Consider the following 26,191-nt stretch of genomic DNA (forward strand, 5'->3'; position numbering starts at 1 on the left):
TGTGGTCCCCAGAGCCTGCCAGGAGCTAGTTCTGAGCGTAGAGCCAGGATGTAACCCCTGAGCACTGCCGGATGTGACCCAAAACCAAAACAACAACAAAACTCAAAGTACTTGAGCAAGAAAAAAGGCCAATCATGCTAAACCACCAGGGACAAACATAATTCAACAAATTCAGATTGATTTCTTGCAACCAAGTCTCTTCAACTATGGGGTGTCTCATAACATAACGGTATCAGGATTGGAGAAGCGAATTTAGATTAAATTGAAATTAAAAGGGTCTAAGTCGTGAGAGATGACTCAAAGGAGCTCACAGCATGCATGTTCCACCTGGGCTTCCGAAGGCCCATTCACCCCTATCACAAGCATCACTAAGTTTAGCCCCCAACACAGTAAATAAAGTGGCTTTTATATGCTTAAGGCAAAGCAGAACTGAGTATAAAGAAATGTCAGATCTGAATTGAGAAGTGGAAACTACAAAGTTAAGAAAATACAGAGCGGGGGCCAAAGCGATAGCACCGTGGTTAAGGCATTTGCCTTGCATGCGGCCAACACAGGACGGACCCGGTTTGAATCCTGTCATCCCGGATAGTCCCCCCCAAGCAAGGAGCAACTTCTGAGCGCAGAGCCAGGGGTAAACCTTGAGCAATCCCGGGTGTGGTCCAACCCCCCCCCCCCCATAGAAAAATGAATACAGAGCGATCCATCCCTTCAGGAATTCATGATCTGAGTGGATCTGCATCTAGGTAGAAATCAAGGCTACATCCATAGATCCAAAGCAGTGACTTAGAGTCTCCTTAGGCAAATGTCTCATTCTGGATTTCAAATAGTTGCAGTCAAATGAAATTGTTTTGTTTTGGGGTCACACCCAGCAATGTTTAGGGGTTACTCCTGACTCTAATCTCAGGAATCACCCCTGCAGGTGCACAGGGGGCCACGGGAGGCCGGGCATCCACTCCATTGGCCACATGCAAGGCAAGTGCTCCTTGGCTCTCTGTAGTATAGCTCCGACCCCTCAAATGAACTTTAAGAAACAAAGTTTCTCGGCGAGTGAAAGAAAGTTGTCCTCATCCGAAGACAGGTGTTGCTCCCGTGCTTTTTATTTTTGGAGATTGCAGTCTCAAACGAAAAACACAAGTCTTCTGCTACTGGTCTGAAGGGCTGCATCATTTGTTCTTCCTCAGCCGTTACTAACGGAAATATGGGGCGCGAGACGAGACCCCTTGCAGTCTGCGGCCGGTCCCGCCGCACCGCCGCAGCCCACCGGCCCACTTCCGGCAGAAAGTTCCAGCCCCGCGCCTTCCGGTGGCCCGCCGGGGGGTGGGGGGAGGTTCGCTCCTCTCGCACCTCATTGGACGCGGCCCACGCCTGTCAGAGCCAGGGGGCGGGCCAAGAGGGAGAGGCGCCCGTTTCCGGCGCGCGGGGATGACGTCACGGAGCGCCGGCGCCCGCTAGCCCGACTTGACTCGGGAAGAAGCGCTCAGCGGCCCGCAGCTGCGCGATGACCGTTTGTCCGTATTTCCTCCAAGGCCGGTGCCGCTTCGGAGACAGGTGTTGGAACGAGCACCCCGGCGCCGCGGGTGCGGGCAGGGGACGGCAGCAGCAGCCCTCAGGTGCTGGTCCCCTCGAGCCGCCGCCTCGGCCGGGCGGGGAGAGGCCTGGGGCGGGCGGGGAGGCGGACGGGCCGGCGGAGGAAGTGGGGCGCTTGGACTGGGGCTTCTGCCTCGCCCTGGACTGACATCCAGCGAACAGAACTTTTTCGCCAGGGCGGAGCTCGCCAGCCCTTAGGGTCAAAGTCCGGACTCTAGCGCTAAAGCCCCAACACCTTTGCAAGTCTCACGACTGCATCAGCAAAAGCACCGCCAGATGCCCTCTGCTCCGACATTTGGGGTATCTGCTAACCTCCCAGCGTGTCGGGAGCTTGGGACGCCCACTTAGAAACACTAAGACTTTGTGGTGTGAGGGGAAAAGGAAAGGGAAGAATGCGTGGGGTGGGCTGCCCCGACCTGCGCCCCAAGTGAGGCATTCGGAATAGTTTTAACGAGAACCGTTTGCTGGCAAAAAAAAGACTGCACACGTCCAGTCTTCTAGGAGAGGAGGAGTCAGGCATGAAACCAGAAGATCGGTCCTGGAGAGATGGCACGGAGATAAGGCGTTTGCCTTGCACGCAAGAGGACGGTGGTTCGAATCCCGGCATCCCATAAGGAACCACCCCAGCTTGCCTGGAGCGATTTCTGAGCGTAGAGCCAGGAGGAACCCCTGAGCACTGCCGTGTGTGACCCAAAAATAAAAACCAAAAATATAAGATCACCAAAGGTAGAAAGGTCGGATGAATAGTGAGATATTCTTAGAGTTGGAACTTTGTCCTTAAGGTATCACAGGTACTCTTCCTCTCCCTCTGGTCAATTTCCTGACATTACTACAATTAAACATTGCATCGCAATGTGAATTTGTGTCAAATACCACTCCTTGGAAATGGGCGTTGTTCCAAAATGCTTTCTTCTCATTGGTTTAAATTTAAGAATTAGAAGATGAATTTTTGTAAAGGATAGCTCTCATCACTCCAGGTTTTCCTTTATTTAATGGTATATCCTATTCGAGTTTAATCAGAAACAAGGTGACTTGTCTTGGCTGGTCTAGAAAGTGCTCAATAAATGACAGCTGCAGTGATTAAGACTTCCTGGTTTGTTTTGAATTTTTGAATAGCAGTGTCTTTTTTTGTTTGTTTGTTTTTGGGTCACACCCGGCATTGCTCAGCAGTTACTCCTGGCTCTATGCTCCTGGCAGGCTCAGGGGACCATGTGGGATGCCAGGATTTGAATCAATGACCTTCTGCATGAAAGGCAAACGCCTTTCCCTCCATGCTTTCTCTCCGGCCCCAGGTTTGAATTTTTGAAAATAAAGACTGAATGATAGAGCACATGGTTTACACTCAGGTTTGAGGCCCTCGGTTAAGTGTCGCACTCTCCACAGCACCTCCCCAACCTCAGATAGACACAGGCTGAAGTCCTGTGGGTTATTTGGAAATATTAGAAATAAATCAGTGGGGCCGGGAAGGTGACGCTAGAGGTAAGGTGTCTGCCTTACAAGCGCTAGCCAAGGAACGGACCGCGGTTCGATCCCCCGGTGTCCCATATGGTCCCCCCAAGCCAGGGGCGATTTCTGAGCACAGCCAGGAGTAACCCCTGAGCATCAAATGGGTGTGGCCCAAAAACCAAAAAAAAAAAAAAAAAAAAAAAAAGAAATAAATCAGTGGAGGAATTCTGTGTTTATTCAAATGTAGCATATCTTAAGTCTCCCTGTGAAAGATAAACTTTCCTCTAAGTCAAATAAGACCTGAGCAAGCATCCATTACAGTATAAAACCTAAATGATGTATAATCAGCAAACATTACTGTGATCCTTTTTAGACTTTAACTTTTATAATATCTTCCCATATTAAGACGTTTTTCAGAGGTGTTTTAAGTGAGATTGTTGTTTTTATCTTATTTCAGGACGAGAATGGGCCAACAACCCAAGGTATTCCGGTGTCATTCAGCCTTCCAGTTTCTCCAAATCCTCACCATGGGGGGGCGGCAGAGATCAAGAAAAGCCATCTTTTGGTCAGAACCCATTTACTTATAACTCTGATGAGCAGAAAGATGAAAAGAAAATTCTGTAAGTGAAAGCCTTGAAAGATATTTTCTACCCCTTTGGGGTTTTTTGTTTGCTTGTTTTTTCAAAAACATCTATAATGGGAACTGCAGTTAGGACAGAGAAGGAACCACTGTGATGATAAAAGTTGGAAATGATCACTCTGGACAAGAACTAGGTGCTGAAAGAAGGTAAATATGCATGATGCCCTATCAATAATAGCATTGCAAACTATGGTATCTAAAAAGTAAGGAGGGAGAAGCTAGAGAGGGAAAGAAAAATGTGTCTGCCATTAAGTCAGGTTGGGAGGAACTAGGGAAATTAGTGGCAGGAAACGTACACTGGTGAAAGGATGAGTACTGGAACATTATATGACTGAAACTCAATCATGAACACCTTTTAACTATCTCATAGTGATTCGGTAATGTTTTTTAAAAAGCACCTATCATGTTTTGTACTATTAAAGAATCGGTATAAGCAGAAAGATTCTCTCTCTGAGATAATATTTTATATATATAATGTTGGATAATTATGTATTATAATATAATATTATATCTAATATATAATACATTTATATATGTTATATAATCTATATAATGTTGGATATATAAATTATGTAATTTTATGTGAATAATGTCCAATTCTTAATTCTTAATATTTTATATATAGTGTTGGACATCATAATATGTAATGTCAATATTTTACATATGTAATGTTGGATTTTATTTTGTTTAAAATACATATCTGGACTGGAGAAATAAGGAGTTTGCCTTGCAGGCAGCCAACCTGGGATGAGCCTGGGTTCAATTCCCAGAATCCCATACGGTTCCCCAAGCCTGCCAGGAGCAATTTCTGAGCACAGAGCCAGGAGTAACCCCTGAGCGCCACCAGGTATGACCCAAACACAAAGTAAAACAAAAATACATCAGCCAGCTATTTCATTGCAGTTCCTTTCTAAAGCTAATTATGCTTTTCCCAGCATTTTTATAATACAATATTATTATCTCAGGCACTTTTCCTAACTTTTGTTATTGATTGTGAGTTCTTTACAAAGTATGAGATAATTTAAAGCAGTTTTTTTTATCTTGAAGTTTATTATAGAATCTGTAGTTTTCATTCTGAAATCCAGTTATCTCACTCATCATTTCAATTTCATTCAGTACTGTAGAGTATGATGTTTTGAGAACATTAATAGTAGTATTATAATTGGTGCCAAAGCAGTGCCTAACTAATTGTTCTCACAGCTCTGTGCTCAGGACTTTTTTTTTGGTTTGTTTTTGGGCCACACCCAATGACACTCAGGGGTTTCTCTTGGCTATGTGCTCAGAAATCATTGCTCCTGGCTTGGTGGACCATATAGAACACTGGGGATAAAATCGAGGTCCATCTTGGGTCAGCTGCGTGCAAGGCAGTACCCTACGGCTGTGCTATCGCTCCAGCCCCTGAGCTCAGAACTTAATAAATTTTTATTCCTATAACTAAAATACAAACATTGGTAAACTATTGGTAAATATTTTTACCTCTGTATCATATGCATCTTATTTTTTAGAAAAGATAAATAAGGACCAGGGATGTGGCTCAGTTCGTAGAAAGAATACAATAAGCCTCACTTAGCCTCACTTCTGTGAAACCTTGGGTTTGATCTCATCATTGCCCCAAAATAGAGAAAACAACAAAAAAGAAATACACTCTCATTTCTACATTTGAGATTGTTGTAAAAATCCTAAATGTGGGGCCAGTGAGGTGGCGCTAGAGGTAAGGTGTCTGTCTGCCTTGCAAGTGCTAGCCAAGGAAGGACCACAGTTTGATCCCCCAGCATCCCATATGGTCCCCCCAAGCAGGGGCAATTTCTGAGCGCCTAGCCAGGAGTAACCCCTGAGCATCAAATGGGTGTGGCCCGAAAAACTAAAAAAAAAAAACAAAAAAAAAACAAACCTAAATGTGTGCAATATTTTCTAAAATAGCTATCATTTTTATTAATTATATCATTTTGGATAGAGGGAAATGTTTCATTTACAGCCAGTCTATCCATGGCTTTGCCAACATAATAATAACTCTAGACATGTGTCTGATTCTCTTTTTGCAAAATATGAGAATTTGATGGGGCCAGAGAGATACCATGGAGGTAGGGCGTTTGCCTTGTATGCAGAAGGACAGTGGTTTGAATCCCGTCGCCATATGGTCCCCCGAGCCTGCCAGGAGCGATTTCTGAGCATAGAACCAGGAGTAACCCCTGAGCGCTGCCGGGTATGACCCAAAAACCAAAATATATATATGAGAATTTGACAATTATCTCTTAAACCCTACCCAGTTAAGATTTTTTATGGTTCTACATTTACATGGTACTTTCTTTCCCAAATAAATGATATTTGATTTAATAAACAAAGGAAGATTAAAATTAGTATTGGGTCCTTTATCATATATATTTAATATGCTTTTTAATAGCTCTCAAATGATTCTGTGTATAGAAAGCAAAAAATTACTTCTTTGATGTTATACTATCTGTAGTCATGAAATGCTTCTTTCTTTCTTTTTGGTATTTGGGTCACACCCGGCAGCACTCAGGGGTTACTCCTGGCTCTGCGCTCAGAAATTGCTCCTGGTAGGCATGGGGAACCATATGGGATGCCAGGATTTGAACCACCATCCTTCTGCATGGAAGGCAAATGCCTTACCTCCATGCTATCTCTTCGGCCCCAATGAAATGCTTATTTCTATAAGCTCCTATGAGTTTAAATAACATTCTTTAGTGTCATAGGAAATGGCTCAAAGGGCTGGGATACTTATGGAAGTTTCTGGTTCTATCCAAAATACTTCATCAAGAATAATCCCTGAGCTCTACTAAAAATAACCAGCAATCTTCAGAAAATGTAGTGCAGGTAAGGTGCTTATCCTGCACATGGCTGACCCAGGTTTATTCCCCAGAACCCAATGGTACCTAGAGTATTGTCAAGAGTGATCCCTGAGCATAGAGCTAGAGTAAATCCTGAGTGCTGCCTAGTGACTCAAAAAAGCAAAATACATACAAAAAAAATTTATTATTATTAATGAAAATTACAAGTGCTAGATTGGCAAGCAGATGAAAAATATTCTTTTTCTCCCCCAGGGAAGGAATTATAAAAGATATGGAGATTTGGGAATCATCAGGGCAGTGGATGTTTTCAGTTTACTCACCAATGAAAAAGAAACCTAGTATTTCAGGTAACTGAGAAATTAATGTTTTTTAAATGTTGTAAAAATATTGTTTTTCTGGGCTGGAGCAGTGGTGCAAGTGGCAAGGAGTCTGCCTTGCCCGCATTAGCCTAGGATGGACCGAACCATGGTTCAATCCCCCAGCGTCCCATGTGGTCCCCCAAGCCAGGAGCGATATCTGAGCGCATATCCAGGAGTAGCCCCTGAGCATCACCGGCTGTTGCCCAAAAACCAAAAATAAAATAAAATAAAAACTGTTGTTTTCTAAAAAAAAAAAAAAAAGGACAATGCCAAGTAGAGAAATTAACCATAATCTCAATAAAGTTAGGAGAATTTGGCTATTGTTTAAAACTTTCAGATGTTCTAGCAAGACTTCATAATTCAGGCTGAAGTTGGAAGGTAATAAAGTCTATTTTAAGTGAACATTGTTACCATGAGACTATCATTTAGGACCCACCATCCTAACAGTGCTGTAATATCAGGAAGAAGCTCTGTTTTCTTAGTTTCTTACACATATATCATTCTAATCTTTATCTGCTTGCTGTGAATAGAAGTCATAACTTGCAGTTATGATTCTGTCTCTTTCTTTTACATCTTCTAAAAATAGTTGTTTTTTTTATGTCATGTTGAAAACTATCTTTAGAGATATAGTTTTAAGATAAAGAAGTAAGGAAGCCTGTTGATGGGATATTGGATTATTCCCTACTTGGTATTCCTCTCCCACCCTATGGTGGGGCCTGATTCTTGTCAATAAAAGAGGAAGGCAGAGGCTCATTCTTCCACTGAGCTGCATTCCTTCTTAGGAGCAGAAAGCTTGGGTGGTTGAATTCCTTGCTTGAGTGCTGGATTTCCTGAACCCATTCTTGTACCTCTTCACTGTGTGGACATTTGCTTCCAGGCCTGTGTCTCACCAGATCCTCATTTTGAAGTCCTAGGCTCCACTAATACAAGCCCTTACAGGACTACAGGGATAACATTTTTCTAGAATATTCTGTTTCTTTCTATTTTCTTTTGTTCCCAGTCCCCAAATTTCAGCCTTTCTGGACTGAAATTTAAACTGACATACCTTTCCAAGTTCATTCTGGGTAGTCCTGGGTCTCTGACTACCCAGAATGTCAAACACCTACCTTTAAGATTATACTTACCTATTGGAGCTGGAGAGATAGCATGGAAGTAGGGCATTTGCCTTGTATGCAGACGGACGGGTGGTTCAAATCCTGGCATCTCCCGAGCCTGCCAGGAGCTATTTCTGAGCGTAGAGCCAGGAGTAACTCCTGAGCGCTGCCGGGTGTGACCCAAAAACAAAACAAAACAAAACGAAAAGATTATACCTACCTGGGGCCGGGCGGTGGCGCTGGAGGTAAAGGTGCCTGCCTTACCTGCGCTAGCCTAGGAGACGGACCTCGGTTCGATCCCCCGGCGTCCCATATGGTCCCCCAAGCCAGGAGCGACTTCTGAGCGCATAGCCAGGAGTAACCCCTGAGCGTTACCGGGTGTGGCCCAAAAAAAAAAAAAACAAAACAAAAAAAAAAAAAAAAAAAAAAAAAAAAAGATTATACCTACCTATAAGAGTGAGAACCCTTATAGGCCCTCAGAACTTTCAGATTTCCATCTACCCAGTCTCTGATTATCTGTATCACACCATTTCTTTGTTATTCATTCTAAATTCTAGGGGATAATACTGATGAGAATAAAACAGATATGATCAGCTCCTTATGAAACTGATGTTCTAGTGGGAATGAAATTAGTAATGAAAATAAGATTGGGGCCGGGCGGTGGCGCTAGAGGTAAGGTACCTGCCTTGCCTGCGCTAGCCTTGGAGGGACCGCGGTTCGATCCCCCGGCGTCCCATATGGTCCCCCAAGCCAGGAGGGACTTCTGAGCGCATAGCCAGGAGTAACCCCTGAGCGTCACCGGGTGTGGCCCAAAAACCAAAAAAAAAAAAAAAAAAAAAAAGAAAATAAGATAGATTCACATGGTGATTTTTCTATAAAGAAAGTAAAGAGATTAAATATTTTAAAATCAATTCAGTATCGAGCCTAATTCCTAAGGCTTTAAATTAGTGGTTTTCAAAATGTGGCATATGGATTCCTAAATAGGGTTGCCCATAAATACCTGGAATAACCAGTTAAATTTAAATTTTATATTAACAAAGATAATATTTTCAGTCCCTGTAACATTTGGGGCATGCTTATGGCAATCCAACAGATGATGGAATCTGTTGTATGTTTGAAATTCAAATTTTCTAAGTATTGGGGCCGAAGAGTTAGCATGCAGAAGGACGGTGGTTCGAGCCCCGGCATCCCATATAGTCCCCTGAGCCTGCCAGGAGCAATTTCTGAGCATAGAGCCAGGAGTAACCCCTGAGCGCTGCCGGGTGTGATCCCCCCCCAAATTGCCTAAGTATCACATACTATTTTATACGTATATTGGTAAATCTAAAAATCCTACTATTAGGACCTTTATAGGAACTGTACAAGTTCACAATTATTCTTGGAGTGGTTACAAAGTTTGGGCTCCACCAAGCTGTCTGAGGAGTAGAAAGAGAGCAATGTCACTCCTAGTGGTGCTAGAGGACCATGTGATATCAGGGATCAAATTATGGCCACATGCAAGGCAGTTGTTTTAACTTCATGCCATCTCTCCAGCCCCCAAATTCTTTCTGTAATAGTATATTTTCATTTGGGGGGGGGGGGTTTTGAGGGTTGTGTCACATCAAACAGCACTCATGGGTTACTGCTGGCTCTGCACTCAGGAATCATTCCTGGCAGGCTTGGGGAACCATATGGGATGGTGGGGATCAGACTAGGGTCAGCTGTATGCTAAGCAAACGTCCTACCTGCTGTGCTATTGCTCCAGCCTCTCATTTTCACTATATTAATACTTGTAATCTTGGTGCAAAAGCATTAATTACAGCTTTGGATCTTAATGTGAATTGACCCAGAGGCAACAAACTAACAAATTATAGTAGTCACAATAAAGAAAAATTTATTCCATTTTTTCTTAAAGATAGCCTTGGTGAGATTGGAGTTCAGCGGACTGGGGACTTGCCTTGCACACGGCTGACTCAGTGTCAATCCCTGGCACCCATATGGTTCTTTGAACCTACCAGGAATGATTCCTGTGTACAGAGTTAGTAATAAACCCCTAAGTACTAATCCAAAAAGCGATATTCTTGAAGAGGTATTTTATTAAGAAGTCATTTTATTAAGTTTGCCCATTGAATATGCATGTTTGTTTATTCTGCATAATAAAATAAATGCCACATATGCATGTGTGATGGTACCTGAGGAGAGAAAACATTTGTGGCCATTGAGTCATCAGCTCAACCAATCACTTTTTTACCAAAAAAAAATGAAATTTGAAGGAATATTTGAATTGACAAAATATAAAATTATGTTTATATTTAAACTTTGGTATTTGATAGATACTTGTTTTCTGATTTGGGTTTGGGTTTTAGGTTTTGCCTACACCCAGTGGTATCCCTTCAACTCGGTTCTTGGGGTAACACATGGTACAGGGATGGAACCCAGGGTGCCTGCATGCACATCAGCCTACTAGGCCATCTTCCCCATCCCCTTGACTGATTATTTGCAAAAAAATAAGGAAATGAGTCTGTGTTTGTCACTTCAAAGGAAACAGCCAAAAGTATTTGTTGTCAAAGATTATTCAAGAGCCCGAGCATTTTTTTGGAAAACTGCCACAGCAAATTTTTGATGACTTTGGATTAGATGACACTAGCACATGAGAATTTTCTGATACTATGAAATGAGTTATGCCAATATTGGGAAGTTCCATATCACTTAGTAAATCACTATTTTCCAAATGACTGTTATATGGTGTCATAAAATTAAATCTAAGTATATGGTAAGCCACTGAACTTCAGTGTAGTAATACAAAAAGTTCATTAATATGATTTCAGTCTCTGTTCTAAATTGGCATTTAAGAAACTTCCACCTATCAAACTTTGGTATAGTATCAAAGAAGAATATCTGCAGCTATCTAAGAAAGGCTATTAAAGTCATTATTTTCCAATTATATATCTATGTTAGATATTTGTCTTCATATATTCAAACCAGACAATGTATTGTAACAGACTGAATGCAAAAGATAAAAAGAATCAAGTCTTTTATTTTATTTTATTTTTTTTGGTTTTTGGGTCACACCTGGCTGCGTTCAGGGGTTCCTCCTGGTTCTACACTCAGAAATTGCTCCTGGCAGGCTCAAGGGACCATATGGGATGCCGGGATTTGAACCACCATCCTTCTGCATGCAAGGCAAACACCCTGCCTCCATGCTATCTCTCCAGCCGGCAGCACTCAGGGGTTGTTACTCCTGGCTCTGCGCTCAGAAATCGCTCCTGGCAGGCTCGGGGGGCCATGTGGGATGCTGGGATTCAAACCACCGACTTTCTGCATGCAAGGCAAACCGCCTTACCTCCGTGCTATCTCTCTCTGGCCCCTGTTCTGTTGTTTCTTTCTTTTTTTTTTTCTTGGATTTTTGGGTCACACCTGGTGGTATTCAGGGGTACTCCTGGCTCTGTGCTCAAAAATCACCTGTGGCAGGCACAGGGGACCATGTGGGATGCCGGAATTCAAACTACCACTGTCCTGAGTTGGTCATTTGCAAGGCAAGTGCCCTACCGTTGTGCTATTGCTCTACTCTACTAAATTTCTTTCCTTCTTACTATGCTCTGGCCAAGAGAGATGTAAATTTTTATTGCTGTTGTTTTGAGGCCACACCCAGTGACGCTCCGGAGTTACTTTTGGTTATGCACTCGGGAATCGCTCCTGGCTTGGGGGACCATATGGGACACCGGGATCGAACCCAGGTCCGTCCCGGGTCAGCCGTGTGCAAGGCAAATGCCCTGCTATTGTGCAATCGCGCCGGCCCCTGATGTGAACATTTTTAAGGCATTTAATACTTAGTACTTTCCTCCCAGAAAAGTTGTCCTATTTTTGCCATCGTAATAGTAATTTAGGGGAATATACATATGGCCACATCTTTAATAACAGTATTATCAGCGTTTAATTTTTGTTGGCCTAAAGTATTTTCAATTTTCAATAGTATTTTTATATAATTAAAGACTTTTATTTATTTACTAGATACTTGAAATATTAGGGAATTGCCTGCCTATCCATTATCTCTGCCTTTGTTAACTTGTTAACTCATTTTTCTTAGTGATATATGAGCTAGAGTGACTTTAGCTCTTCTGTCATATATCTTGCAGTTATATTGTTGCTTATTGTAGTTCTTGAAAAATACAAAATTTTTAGACAACTTTAAGTATCTCTGTAGTCACTCCTTTGTTACTTCTTCCTCTCCTATTGTTTGAGAATAATTATCCCCAAAGTTCAAAGAGTGAGCTATATTCTAAATCTATGTTTTTTTAAAACCTTAAAGTGAGTATAGGCTTTGGGCTTTTTTTTCCTTTTGTGTAAAATTACCTAGTGATCAAAGTTAGCATATTTTATTGCCGCGCATCTAGCTTTAATATATACTGTCAAAAGTATTGGCATTTATATTTAAAATTCCAATTGATTCCTCACTTCAGGTTTTATAGACATTTCACCAGAGGAATTGAGACTTGAGTACCATAACTTCTTAAGAAGCAATAATTTACAGAGCTATGTAAGTTTATTTTCTATTCCTCTACCTCTATAACAGGCTAGCCATTAACTTCTGCTTTCTTAGATTGTAGTGACTTGCTTATGGGGTCATAATGTGTGTATGAAGTCAATAATTCTTTTCAGGACAATGTTATTGATTATTTTGGGGGTTTTGTTTTGTTTTGGCCTTACATAGAGATATGTTTCTGGCTCCATGTTTAGGAATCACTTATGGTAGGTTCAGAGGACCATATAGGACTCTGGCTATCGAACCCAGTTCAGCCACATGACAGGCAAGTGTCCTGTCTGCTGTACTCTCTCTTCAGTCCCTAAACTATTTTATTTTAAATTTGGTTGTCAGAAATGATGATCTATTTTGACTATAGTAGCAAAGAATAGCAATATTTGTTTTTTTTTTGTTTTGTTTTGTTTTGTTTTTGGGCCACACCCTGTGATGCTCCGGGGTTACTCCTGGTATGCGCTCAGAAATCGCTCTTGGCTTCGGCCAGTAGGGGTCTCAAACTTGCGGCCCTCGGGCCATTTGCGGCCCTTCGTACAACATTTTGTAGCCCTGCCCTAGAGGAATCTTTTTTGTTTTGTTTTGTTTTGTTTTGTTTTAGTTGTTTGGGTCACACCCCCCAATGTTCAAGGCTTACTACTGACTTTGCACTCAAGGATCACCCCGACTTTGCCTCCTGCGGCCCCCAGGTAAATTGAGTTTGGGACCCCTGGCTTAGGGGACCACCTGAGACCGAACTGTGGTCCGTCCTATGCAAGGCCAATGCCCTACCGCTTGCGCCACTGCTCTACCCCCAGAATAGCATTATTTGTATTATGCTCATAAATCCCACAAAACAGTTTGACATTTGACAGACGTTTAAGCAGTAACTTTTATTTTATTTTATTTTATTTTATTTTTTTGGTTTTTGGACCACACCCGGCGGTGCACAGGGGTTACTCCTGGCTCAGAAATAGCTCCTGGCAGGCACGGGGAACCATATGGGACACCGGGATTCGAACCAACCACCTTTGGTCCTGGATCGGCTGCTTGCAAGGCAAACACCGCTGTGCTATCTCTCCGGGCCAGCAGTAACTTTTAGATACAGACATTATAAGTTCAAAGTTAAGTAAGACAGATGATTGCACAGATTAACATTCTCACATGTCAGTAATTTAAGTGCTTAAAGTATTTTTCTGTTTTCTGAATTTCTGCTGCGTGATTGCCTTCCAATCTTAATAATTACTAGCTTTCTCCTGCCAGATACTTAGTATTATTTTTAGCCAGGTATAGAAGTTAAAGAACAAAAAAGGAATTATCTTTGGGAAACAGAGACGCAAGACAATAAAAATTTTATGTTAGGTACCGTGAAAAAAAGTTTCTTCTTTCACTTTTTAATTTGGGCACTGCTTTACAATCCTTTTAACACTGTAGTAATAGTAGTGTTTCAGGATACAGTGTTGATTAAACTCCATCCACCTCTAGAATTCCAGAGTCCCTCCACCACTGTCCTGATCGTCTTTAATGTTCCTCACCCCACCATTCTTCAGGCCTACCCTCAGGATGTTATCATTTTAATTTCCTTGGCTGTGTTCCTGTATTCTACATATGGAAGATATTATTCTGTACCTCCCCTCCTTCTAACTGTTTTCACTTGGTGTGGTAGTTTAGGACCATCTGTAAATTGCATGATTTCCTTTTTTTCTCTTCGGGCTGAGTGGTATACCATTGTATGACATACCAGTTTCTTTATCCACTCATCTGTTCTTGGCACTTGGGTTGTTTTTAGATATTATTGTAAATAGCACTGCAACAAACATTTAATTTAATTACCAATAAACTTATAATGCTTTCAAAATACCGATTTTGAATTCTTTGAATAGATATTAAGAAGTAGAATCATCGGGTATATGGAAGCTGCATTCTCTGTTTTTGTTTTTGTTTTTTGTTTTTTTTTTTGCAAAGTTTCTATACTGTTTTCCATAAAGACAAAGGCTGAGCCAAGTAACTCTCCCAGCAATAATGGATGAAGTTTTCTTTCTCCCTTTTCTCCCATACTCGCCACTACTGGTTATTTCTACTCCTTTTGATGTTTGCCAGTCTCAACTGATGTGAGTTGGCATTTCAGTGCTTCTCTGATTTACATCCTCTGATGATAATTAACAAAGAGCATTTTTTACATACCATTTGCCTATCTGTATTTTCTTTGAGAAAATTGAGTACTTTCTATTGAATGCTTCTCCCTATTTTTTGTTTGAGTTCTTTAAGTTTAATTGTTTCAGTGTTTTGTTTTGTTTTGTTTTGATCCAGGCCCAGTTGTACTCAGCATACTTACTGAGGCTCCAGACTCAGGGATCACTTCTAGTAACCTCAGGTGCTTGAGATGGAATCTGGGTTGGCTTAGTGCAGTGGTGGGCAACCTTTTTTTCCAACTGAGCTAAATCTCTCCAAAACCATGATTGAAATTTATTTTGAGAGCCACACAGGGCGTGCATTGACAGAGGCTAGGAGTAGAGTCCTGACTTCTAGAGCGGCCGCCCGGCACACAGAAAAGCCACATTAAAAAGTGTAAAGAGCTGCATGTGGCTCGCAAGTCGCAGCTTGCCAACCACTGGCTTAGTGCAAGGCAAGCATCCTGCCCAATGTGCTATTTCTCTGACCAGTGGATTTTATTGTTGTTTTGTTGAATAGTTTATAAATCTTGGATATTAGCTCATTGTCAGATGTGTGGTGAGCAAGTATTTTCTAGTTTATTTTAGTCATCTTTTTTTGCTATACAGTAGCTTCTTAATTTGATATAATACCATTTATTTTTCTTCTGTTTTCTTGACCCATAAAAATGTTTTTTAACTGTGATTTCTGTTAGTAAAGAAAAAATTTTGTTATGGATTAAATAAAGCAAATAATATTTATTTACTCTTTTTTTGTCTTTTTCAGCTAAATTCCATTCAACAATTAATAAATCAGTGGCGGAATAGGGTAAATGAACTGAAAAGTCTAAATACATCTACTAAAATAGCTCTGGTGAGTAATGGAAAAAGCTTTCTATAAAGAAGTATCTTCTTGGGCCCAGAGAGATAGCACAGCGGCTTTGCCTTGCAAGCAGCCGATCCAGGACCAAAGGTGGTTGGTTCAAATCCCGGTGTCCCATATGGTCCCCCGTGCCTGCCAGGAGCTATTTCTGAGCAGACAGCCAGGAGTAACCCCTGAGCACCGCCGGGTGTGACCCAAAAACCAAAAAAAATAAAAAATAAAAAAAAAATAAAAATAAAAAAGCCACTTAGAAAGGTCCAGAGAGATAGTACAGAGGTCAAGTCATTTGCCTTGCATGTGGCTGCAGCCATGAGAGTGATTCAAATCCTTGCACTGTCCCAGATGGTCCCCCGTGCCTGCCAGGAGCTATTTCTGAGCAGACAGCCAGGCGTAACCCCTGAGCACCGCCGGGTGTGGCCCAAAAAAAAAAAAACAAAAAAAAAGAAGTATCTTCTTGTTTATTTGCACAGAATTTCACTTTTGATTTGGGGAGCAAGGGTAAAATTCTCTCAAGAATTGTAGGACTGGGGCCAGAGATATAGCACAGCAGTAGGGCGTTTGCCTTGTACCCAGCCGATCCAGGACGGATGGTGGTTTCAATCCCGGCATTCCATATGGTCCCCTGAGTCTGCCAGAAACGATTTCTGAGCACAGAGCCAGGAGTAACCCCTGAGCGCCGCTGGGTGTGACCCAGAAAACAAACAGAAAATAATTGTAGGACCAAAGGATGGAGAGATAATACAGTGGGTAGGGTGGTTGCCTTGCATGATCCAGAAAGTACCACCAAGAGTAATTCTTGAGCCAGAGCCAGGAGTAACTCCTGAGTATCACTGGGTGTGAGCTTCCACACACCACACACCCCAAAAAATGGAATTGTGAGACCAGGGCCATAGAGATATTACAGTAGGTAGGGTACTGCCATCCAACTGACCCAGCTTCGATCCCCAGCACCCTGAGTACCACCAGAAATGATCCCTGAGAGCAGAGTCAGAAGAGTAAGCCTTGAGCTCTACCAGTATGACTAAAACAAAGCAAAACCCAAAAAGAATTACGAAACCAAATACTTTGCACCAGAAAGTACAGATTTAATTTCTAGCACCACATGGTCCCGTCCCCCCAGTTATCAGTAGGCAATCCCTGAGCACGACTGGGTCACTGGGTTTGTGACCCTAGAACCAAGGAAAATGGGGAAAACACTATGATACATAGAGAACTGTATCATAGAACTGTATCAGCTAGAAACAAGACCCTAGAATTGTTTTCCTTCTGTCAGAAAAGCATTCTGCTTTTATAAAACTATTTTACTTATTTGAAACTATTTGTACTCGAACTTTTGAAAATATTACATAAACTCTTGAAGGGGAAATTAAGATTTCAGTGAATAGGGGCTGGAGCAGTAGCACAAGTGGTAGGCCATTTGCCTTGCACATGCTAACCTAGGATGGACCGCAGTTTGATCCCCCGGCGTCCCATATGGTCCCCCAAGCCAGGAGCAATTTCTGAGCACATAGCCAGGAGTAACCCCGAGCATCTCACCTGAGGATGTGGCCCAAAAAGCAAAAAAAAAAAAAAATTCAGTGAATAAAAGTGATTATGTCCAGAATAGGAAGTAGCAAGAATGTTTTCAGGGAAACAGTATATTGTTTTAATGGTAAGATATTTTTTTTGTGAGTCACTTTTAATAAAGAGTATGAGTGTATTCCTATTTGCCTTTTTCAATAGTAAGTAATTTATGTTTTAAAATGTACATTAAAATATTTATAAAGTGGTGGCTGAAGAGGCAGCATGGAGGTAAAGTGTTTGCCTTGCATGCATAAGGTCAGTGGTTGGAATCCTGGCATTCCATATGGTCCCCGAGCCTGCCAGGAGCAATTTCTGAGCATAGAGCCAGGAGGAACCCCTGAGCGCTGCTGGGTGTGACCCAAAAACAAAACAAAACAAAAAATTTATAAAGGGTTTAGGAAGCTGAGCCGGAGTTTGAGCATTTGCCTTACACGCTCTGACCTGAAACTGATCCAGATTCGATCCCAGCATCCCGGATGGTCCCCCGAGCCTACTAGCAGTGATTTCTGAGCACAAAACCAGGAGTAATCCCTGAGTACCTCTGGGTGTGGCCAAAAGAAAAAGTGTATGGAAAGGTAATTGCAAATTCTTAAGCTTTTCTTCCTTCTTTTTTAAATCTGTTTTTACTAGCTCTCTGATCTAAAGAATGGCACAAATCAAGCAACTCCATCATTTGGATTTGGCAGTAGTCAGACAGCAGTGCTGGGGTCATCAGGTAAGTGATAAAATAATAAAGGACTTTGGTGATTTATAAAGGGGGCTGGTGGGGCTGGAGTGATGGCACAAGCGGTAAGGCATCTGCCTTGCACGCACTAGCCTAGGACAGACCGCAATTTGATCCCCCGGCATCCCATGTGGTCCCTCAAGCCAGAAGTAATTTCTGAGCACATAGCCAAGAGAACCCCTGAGCATCACCGGGTGTGGCCCAAAAACCAAAATGGAGGGAGGGGCTAGAAAAGAAGAAAAGCCAATAATGTACTTGCCTGCACACAACTGACCCAAGTTTGATTCCCGATGTCCTGTCTTGACTATTTCTAGTAGTCCCAAGACTACCTGAAGTGATTCCTGAATGCAGAGCCAAGAGTAACCCCTTAGCATCACTAGGTGTAGTGGGGGGAAAAGTGGTATTTGGAGCTTAGAGAGATTGTATAGTGGGTAGGGCATTCCAACTCAGTTCAATTTCTTTTATTTTTTTAAATTTTTGGGTTTTTTTGGGCCACACCCAGTGGTGCTCAGGGGTTACTCCTGATTATGTGCTCAGAAGTCACTCCTGGTAGCAGGTTTCAGGGGACCATATGGAATGCCAGGATTCGAAACAGGGTCCGTCCTGTGTTGGCCACATGCAAGGCAAACGCTCTATCACTCTGCTACCACTTTGGCCCTAATTTCTTCTTTTAATAGCTATTTAGCTATTAGTACACAGTGTTTATAGATGACAACTTTTTTTTATCTGGGGTCAGGATGCTATAGCCAGCAGCACTCACAAACTATTTCCAAATCTATACCTGAGGGTACCAGTATCCTCAGAGGACTATATGTACTGCTGGGGATCCATTCTGGATCTCCAGCACGAAAAATCCATTGAGCGCTCTGCTCTCATGCTCGCTCTCTTGCACCCTCTCCCTCTCTTGTACCCTCTCCCTTCTCCCCTCTTCATCTCATTACCTGCTAATGGGCATTCAGTTGTTGCTAAGCTCCAGGATCTGTAGAATTGGGTCGGTGAGTTTTACATAGTGATGACTGTAGGATGTGGGTGTACCTGGGGATAGTTTCCCATTCATACTCCAGAGTTTTTCGCCTGAAAACTGGTTTACTGGGAATTTTCATCAGCTTGGCATTTCTGCAGACTGTAGAAAAGTTAGGCTGTTGGCATGGTTGTGGTACAGCTGGAATGTGGTGCAGCTGCTGAGACTTTGTTGGGCTGGGGTTTTTCTTAACTACCCCTCCCCCCCCCAAAAAAAAACCAGAATTTCCAACTGGAAGACTAGTATTATCATGAATGTTAGTCGTTTGGCTAGCATCTCTTCAAAGATGAGCGTGGTGAATCTGTGCAGCTGGACCAGAGAGTTTACAGGGCAGATATAGGGGATTTTTATTCTTGTTTTTTTGTTTGTTTTATTTTATTTTTTAGCTCAGGTTCAGGTAGAGATCTCACAAGACCTAGCACTCATGAGGCCCTGGGTTCAAATCCTAAGAATCATGTCTCTCCTTCCCCCAAAAGCATGGGCAAGACTCATACCAAAAAAATGACAAAAAAAAAAAAAAAAATCTTTGGCCTATAAAGCATTTGTGAATGAGGGTCAAATATATATATATATATTTTTTTTTTTTGACTCTCTAGCTTACTCCTTAGAAGTATATTTTAGAGGGGCCAGCGAGGTGGTGCTAGAGGTAAGGTGTCTGTCTTGCAAGCGCTAGCCAAGGAAGAACCGAGGTTCTATGCCCTGGTGTCCCATATGGTCCCCCCCAAGCCAGGGCAATTTCTGAGCGCTTAGCTAGGAGTAACCCTTGAGCATCAAACGGGTGTGGCCCCCCCAAAAACAAAACAAAACAAAACATAAAGTACATTTTAGGAGTGGTTTTGAAAGGGTTCCAGTAGAATAGAAAAGGCTGTGAGAAGCAGCACCTGTTAGAAGTTTCTTGTCATTATATAACAAGGTAGCTTTATCCCATTGGACAGGTCTGATCAGATGATGAGGGTATAAGGGACCAAGCAGAAATGAAAAGTCTGCTGAGATCCTGATCCTGGGGCTTCTCCAGGTGTCTCCTTGAGCCTCCTGGAAAGGAATCACTGAGCCAGAGGACAGCGGGGTTCCGAGGGTTTGTTCCAGCCTCTCCTCCTCACTTTGCTCCTCTTCCTGCATGGCAGGCTTATAAAACAAAAGGAATAATGTTTTCTGACTATAATAAATGCTTTTCCTGTTTGTTTGCTTTAAATAGGTTTTCCAGCTAATAATAGTAGTAGTACCAGTGCCCAAAACTTTAGTTTTAAAACAAGCCCTGGGTTTGGCACTGCCTCTTCCGGAAGTGGCTCTGTGTTTGGAAATACTTCAGCGTTTGGATCTGCATCCTCAGCCAGTTCAGTCCTCCCTGCTTCTGCTCCAGCTTTTGGATTTGGGAAACCTCAGGTCTCATCTGCTGCTTCATTTTCTTTCAAAACTTCTGACACTTCCAGTTTTAGCTCATCTGGATTTTCAGGATTTCCAACTTCTATGGCAACAAGTCCCCCGAGCATTTCTGTGGGCCCGGCCTTTGGAAGCACCAGCTCTGTAGCTGGTTTCGGTGGTTCTGGCTCCCAGACTCTCTCTGCCTTTTCCAAACCATCCAATGACACCTTTGGAAGCAGCGGCATGTCATCCTCTCTCCTGGCCTCAAATGGCAACATCACGACAGATCATGCATTATTCACACCCAAGGATCAGCTAACATCAGAAGAACTTGAACAATTTCAGTCCAAGAAATTTACTTTAGGAAAAATTCCGTTAAAGCCACCACCTTTAGGACTTATAAATATTTAATAAAAGGAGAATTTTAAATAGCAACAAAACAGCGTTTAAATTTACTTTGCATGACTCACATAAAGAGCAACATATGTATATACGTATGAGTGTATATATACATATATTGTAAGTAATATAAACTTTCAGTTAATAACTAGGGGTTTTTAGATCTAAGAATATTTTTTGTGGGACTGAGTAAAACATAACAAAAATGAATTAAGAGAGTTTGCTTATTTTGGTTTGGTTTGATTTTTGGGCCATACCGTGACACTCAGGGATTACTCTTGGCTCTGTGCTCAGAATCGCTCCTGGCAGGCTTGGGGGACCATATGGAATGCTGGTGATCAAACCTGGGGCGGGGGGGTGGGGGGGGGGGCTGGGCGATGTCGCTAGAGGTAAGGTGCCTGCCTTGCCTGCGCTAGCCTTGGATGGACCGCGGTTCGATCCCCCGGTTTCCCATGTGGTCCCCCAAGCCAGGAGCGACTTCTGAGCGCATAGCCAGGAGTAACCCCTGAGCATCACCGGGTGTGGCCCAAAAACCAAAAAAAAAAAACCTGGGTCCGTCAAGGTCAGCCACATGCAAGGCAAATGCCCAACGCTATGCTATCACTCCAGCCCCAAGAGGCTTTTTTTCTAACCAAAATTAGAATGGAACTGAAACAAAGGTTAGGATACATTGAATAAATTACCTCTTTTATTCTATATAACTTAACTATCTTATCTTAAAAATGTGAAGAAAGAGGGGGCCAGTGTCAGAGTGGTTGCCTTGCACCCAGATTCAGTCCCCAGCATCCCATATTGTCCCCCGAGCCTGCCAGGAGTAACCCCTAAGTGCTACTGGGTGTGCAAAAAAATAATAAAGTTTGAAGAAAGATATACATTTTAGAACCATTAGTATGGGAAAATGCCTCTTTTGGTGAGGAGGCGTGGCCATACCTGCCGATGCTCGGGTTATTTCTGGCACTACTCTAAGGAATTTTTCCTGGAGGGTCTCGGGGAACATATGAGATATTAGGGAATTGACATCCTCTTCCTCCCAACTTCCCCACCACCCAGGACAATACTGTCTTAATTCATGTTGCATTATCATATTTTAAAGTCAGGAGTGTAAAGCCTCTAACTTTGTTCTTTCTCAGAATTGTAAAGAATTTTTTTCTGCTTTAGCAAAAAAAAAAAAAAAAGAAAGAAAAGAAAAGCGCCACTGGAGATTTTTTGTTTGTTTGGTTTTGGTTTTTGGGCCACATCCGGCAGTGCTCAGGGGTGCCTGGCTATCTACTCAGAAATAGCTCCTGGCAGGCACGGGGGACCATATGGGACACTGGGATTCAAACCAACCACCTTTGGTCCTGGATCGGCTGCTTGCAAGGCAAACACCGCTGTGCTATCTCTCCGGGCCATAGTATGCACCTTTTAACAATTTTTCAGTCTCACGATCTATACACACATGATGTCTTCCCACTTTATTTTATTTAGCAAGAATTGAGCGTTTTTAGTTTTCAGTGTACAAATCTTTCACTCGTTTATTCCTAAATAATCCACTTAATTCTAGAATAAACAGGGTTTTTATTTTTAATTTTTCTTGTGTATATGTCATTGTTTTTATATAGAAATGTGATTTGGTTTTGTGTGCTAACCTTGCATTCCACTTTGCCTGAATTGTTTATTAGTTGTAACTTTTTTTTTTTTTTTTGGTTTTTCGGGCCACACCCATTTAATGCTCAGGGGTTATTCTTGGCTCAGAAATTGCCCCTGGCTCGGGGTGACCATGTGGGACGCCGGGGGATCGAACCGTGGTCCTTTCCTTGGCTAGCGCTTGCAAGGAAGACACCTTACCTCTAGCGCCACCTCACCGGCCCTATTAGTTGTAACTTTTTTGTATGAGGTAGATGATAGTGTAATCTTGAACATTCAGTTGTTCTTCTGCCTTTCCAATTTGATAACCTTTATTTTTGTCTTAATTGTTCTGGCTAGCACTTTCAGTACTACGTTGAATAGTGGTTGTGAGAGAAGCCGAAACTTTTCCTGACCAGAGCAAAGTATTTGTTTTGCATGCTGCTGACCTAGATTCAATCTCTGGCACCCCATATGTTCCCTCGAGTGCTTCCAGGAGTTAATTCTTGTGTGCAAAGCCAGGAATTAACCCTGACCATCTTCCAGAACTATCATGACTCTCTGTTTTCTCATTGGTACTTATCAGAGATGCAGGAGAGAACTTTTAGTCCTTGTGCAGAACATCTGAAGATATTGATAGTAGTCTCATGTGTTGTTTAAAACCATGAGTTTCAAATAAATGGGGCCGGGCGGTGGCGCTAAAGGTAAGGTGCCTGCCTTGCCTGCACTAGCCTTGGACGGACCGCGGTTCGATCCCCCGGTGTCCCATATGGTCCCCCAAGCCAGGAGCAACTTCTGAGCGCATAGCCAGGAGTAACCCCTGAGCGTTACCGGGTGTGGCCCAAAAACCAAAAATAAATAAATAAATAAATAAATAAATAAATGACTATATTTATTTAGATCCTAGCTTGTTGAGCTGTGGGTTGGAACCCATCTATTGAATTGTGCAGGGGTGCAGAAAAACTTGTTTAAAGATTAATTTATGATTTATTACAATTAAACATATACTGATTTTATAGAGTTGTGGAAATTTTCATAGGTGAAAAGGGATCACCAGTGGAAAAAGTTTACAAAGCTCCAATTTAGACAACACTGCTAGGTTATTTGTTCTGAGTAGGAAAAGTGTGATAGATTGAAATGTTTGATTATTCATATTAAGGAACCTCAAGGGATAAATATTATCTTTTTTTTTTTTTTTTTGGATCACACCCAGCAGTGCTCAGGGTTTACTCCTGTCTCTATGCTCAGAAATCGATCTTGGCAGGCTCGGGGGACAATATGGGATGCTGGGGTTCGAACCACTGACCTGCATGGAAGGCAAATGCCTTACCTCCATGCTATCTCTCCAGCCCTGGGTAAATATTATCTTGATGATTCAGTCCTACTTGATCTACTGAGAGGTTAGAAACACCGTGAAAGTTTCAAATGGGAAGTCCCAAGCCAAACGTCTCAAATTGTTTACCATCAGAGATGAAAATGAGATGCCAAAGAGCAGATAGGGTACTTGCCCTGAATAGAGCCAACCTAGATTTGATCCCCAGTGCCATATATGATCCCCTGAACCCTTGAGTGATACTTGAGAGCGGAGACAGTAAACTCTGAGCATAGCGAGGTGTGGCCTAAAAACACTCCAAATGAGATTAAATTGGACAGAGTAGAAGTAAATTTGTGAATTCAAATGGTAACATTGATGTTAAAAAAAAAAAAAAAAAAAAAAAAAGCACTGCTGTGAAGATGCAGGGTTAATGGAGTCATGAAAGACTGAGCAGCCTGGGAATTCTCCAGAGGAGAAATACTTCAAGTTTCAAGAGGGAAATGAAACAGGATAGGAAAAAATGCCAAAAGCCCCTAAAGTGAGTTCCAAAACAGAAGTGAAGCTCGGGATTACGAATGCCATGGAGAGTCAGAAAAACTTCTTTTCTCCTCTGCCTAATGGATCTTTACTAAAAACAACCTGGCCAACTTAGCTTTTCTAATCTCTTGGGTTGGAAAAAGCACTATGCTCCCTCATGATTCATGAGTCAATAGTGGATATAGGGGCTGGAGCGGTGGTGCAGCGGTAGGGGGTTTGCCTTGCATGCAGCTGATCCAGGACAGAACCCGGTTCTATCCCCTGGGGTTCCATATGGTCCCCCAAGCCAGGAGCAATTTCTGAGTGCATAGCCAGGAGTAACCCCTGAACATCACTGGGTGTAGCCCAATAAAGCAAACGGGTCGGAGAGATAGCATGGAGGTAAGGCATTTGCCTTGCATACAGAAAGAAGGTCATTGGTTCGAATCCCGGCATTCCATATGGTCCCCCAAGCCTGCCAGGAGCGATTTCTGAGCATAGTACCAGGAATACCCCTAAGTGCAGCCAGGTGTGACCCAAAAACCAGAAAAAAAAAAACTAAAAAAAATTAAACAAAATAATAGATCTAATATGCTTAGCAGGGACATTATGTTCAATAACTCCACTATTAAGCAAAAAGAATGTTTAAAGAAAATTTGGCGGCCAAAGTGCTGATAAGGCATTTGACTTGCAATCCCCCACATCCCATATGATCCCTGAAGCTTGCCATTGGTAAGTTTTTGAGCATAGAACCAGGAGTAACCCCTGAGTACCACCATGTATGCCCCCCCACCAAAAAAAAAAGAAAGAAAGAAATTTCAGCTGAGACTCAGTGGTAGAGCCTTGAGTTTGATTTCCAGTACTGAAGAGAAAATTATTTAGGGGTTAAAGCACTAGTACCCTGGTTGGCCATATACAAGGCTAGCACCCTACTTGTACTCTCTGGCTCCAAGTGAACTAGTTTTTGTTTTGTTTTGGGGAGCTACACCCAGCGGTGCCCAGGGTAACTCCTAACTCTGAGCTCAGAAATTATTCCTAAAAAGGGGGGGAAAGAAATTACTCCTGGCAGGCTCAGCAGATCATAGGGGATGCCAGGGATCAAACCCAGTTTGGCCACATGCAAGCCAAATGCCCTACCCACTGTACTATCACTCTAGCCCTCCAAGTGAACTAGTTTTAATTCAGAGAAACGTTTTCTCTGTGGCCACTCCTCTCTACAGTATAGATTCTGAAACAGTACACAGCTGTCACTTATCAAAAGTGAGAAGGTCATGAGTTTGTCCTGATGAAATGAATTAAGCAATTAGAGTGGTAAAAACCCGGGCTGGACCAACCTCATTTCCAAAGGTCCCTTCAGGGAGGTTTGCTTGAGTCTTCTGAGTGATCCTATGAGTTTTGTGCCCCTTTTTTTCCCCAGTAACACAGGATGACCCCGAAGACAGGATTTTCAACTACTTTGAAGATGCTTTCTGATCTATGGACCAGTATTTGTTTGCTTGTTAGTTCTGGGTTTAGGGCCACATCCCGTGTTTTTCAGGGTTTATTTTTGCCCCTGTGCTCAGGAATCACTCCTGGTAGGTTATGGGGACATACCTGTCACCTGCGAAGGAAGTTACTACCTCTCTAGCCCCTGTGGACTTGTTTTAATAGAATGTTTGATGATATTGAATGTACAAGTTTATACTTGATTAGAGAGCTGAATCTCCTGAAAACAAAAATACTTTATTGGCCAAAAGTACCAACTTAGATGGCTCACTGTAGAGAATGAATGGGGAGAGACACTGAAGAACAGCTCCAGCTTTCACCCTGGTAGCCAAGCAGCTTCTAGCAGGCCAAACCCTAGACCAGAGTGAGTAAAAGCTGCAAAGGGAGAAGAAAATGGAACTCTACGAGAGCACAGATAACAATCCCCAAATGATATAGGCATCTCCTGGCCTCATTTTGCAGAGATTTTAGCAGAAAGTGAATGGTCCATCAAATCATCCTTTTACAATCATCAGGGGTAAAGATTGGGGTAAAGTTTAGCTGTCAAAGGCCTGTCTTGCATGCATGAGTTTGGTTCACAATTTACAACTTGGTTTCACCCAAAACAAAGATCATCCCTGGTTTCTTAGTATCTGATAACAACTTGGTTTCACCCAAATAGATTTTCCTACTTATCAACTTATTTTACATTTCTCAAGCATACCTGGGCAGGACTAGCTCAGGATAGGTCTCTTCTTACT

At 42.4% G+C, this 26,191-nt stretch overlaps 1 protein-coding gene across 4 annotated transcripts; it reads left to right on the forward strand.

Annotated features, from left to right (window-relative positions):
- Positions 1 to 1,437: 1,437 nt before the first annotated feature.
- Positions 1,438 to 20,548, forward strand: NUP42 (nucleoporin 42). 4 transcript variants are annotated; one of them, XM_049781459.1, is made up of 7 exons: positions 1,438 to 1,610; positions 3,491 to 3,653; positions 6,736 to 6,830; positions 12,376 to 12,452; positions 15,366 to 15,452; positions 17,655 to 17,739; positions 19,965 to 20,548. In XM_049781459.1, the coding sequence occupies exons 1-7, from the start codon at positions 1,499 to 1,501 to the stop codon at positions 20,540 to 20,542; spliced, it is 1,197 nt and encodes a 398-aa protein (XP_049637416.1). In that variant the 5' UTR covers positions 1,438 to 1,498; the 3' UTR covers positions 20,543 to 20,548. The 4 variants fall into 4 exon arrangements, with proteins under 4 accessions (XP_049637416.1, XP_049637418.1, XP_049637420.1 ...); XM_049781462.1 differs by lacking the exon at positions 1,438 to 1,610 and adding an exon at positions 4,407 to 4,520 and having other exon boundaries at positions 3,608 to 3,653; XM_049781461.1 differs by lacking the exon at positions 1,438 to 1,610 and having other exon boundaries at positions 3,539 to 3,820.
- Positions 20,549 to 26,191: the final 5,643 nt, after the last annotated feature.

Source organism: Suncus etruscus, chromosome 10, assembly GCF_024139225.1.
Source record: "Suncus etruscus isolate mSunEtr1 chromosome 10, mSunEtr1.pri.cur, whole genome shotgun sequence".
Taxonomy (NCBI): domain Eukaryota; kingdom Metazoa; phylum Chordata; class Mammalia; order Eulipotyphla; family Soricidae; genus Suncus; species Suncus etruscus.

Bases quoted from the DNA above. Each gene is read 5' to 3' on its own strand.
- NUP42 (XM_049781459.1), top strand. From the start codon at position 1,499: ATGACCGTTTGTCCGTATTTCCTCCAAGGCCGGTGCCGCTTCGGAGAC. The intron at 1,611-3,490 runs GTGCTGGTCCCC...ATCTTATTTCAG, and splicing joins ACGGCAGCAGCAGCCCTCAG to GACGAGAATGGGCCAACAAC. The intron at 15,453-17,654 runs GTGAGTAATGGA...TGTTTTTACTAG, and splicing joins CATCTACTAAAATAGCTCTG to CTCTCTGATCTAAAGAATGG.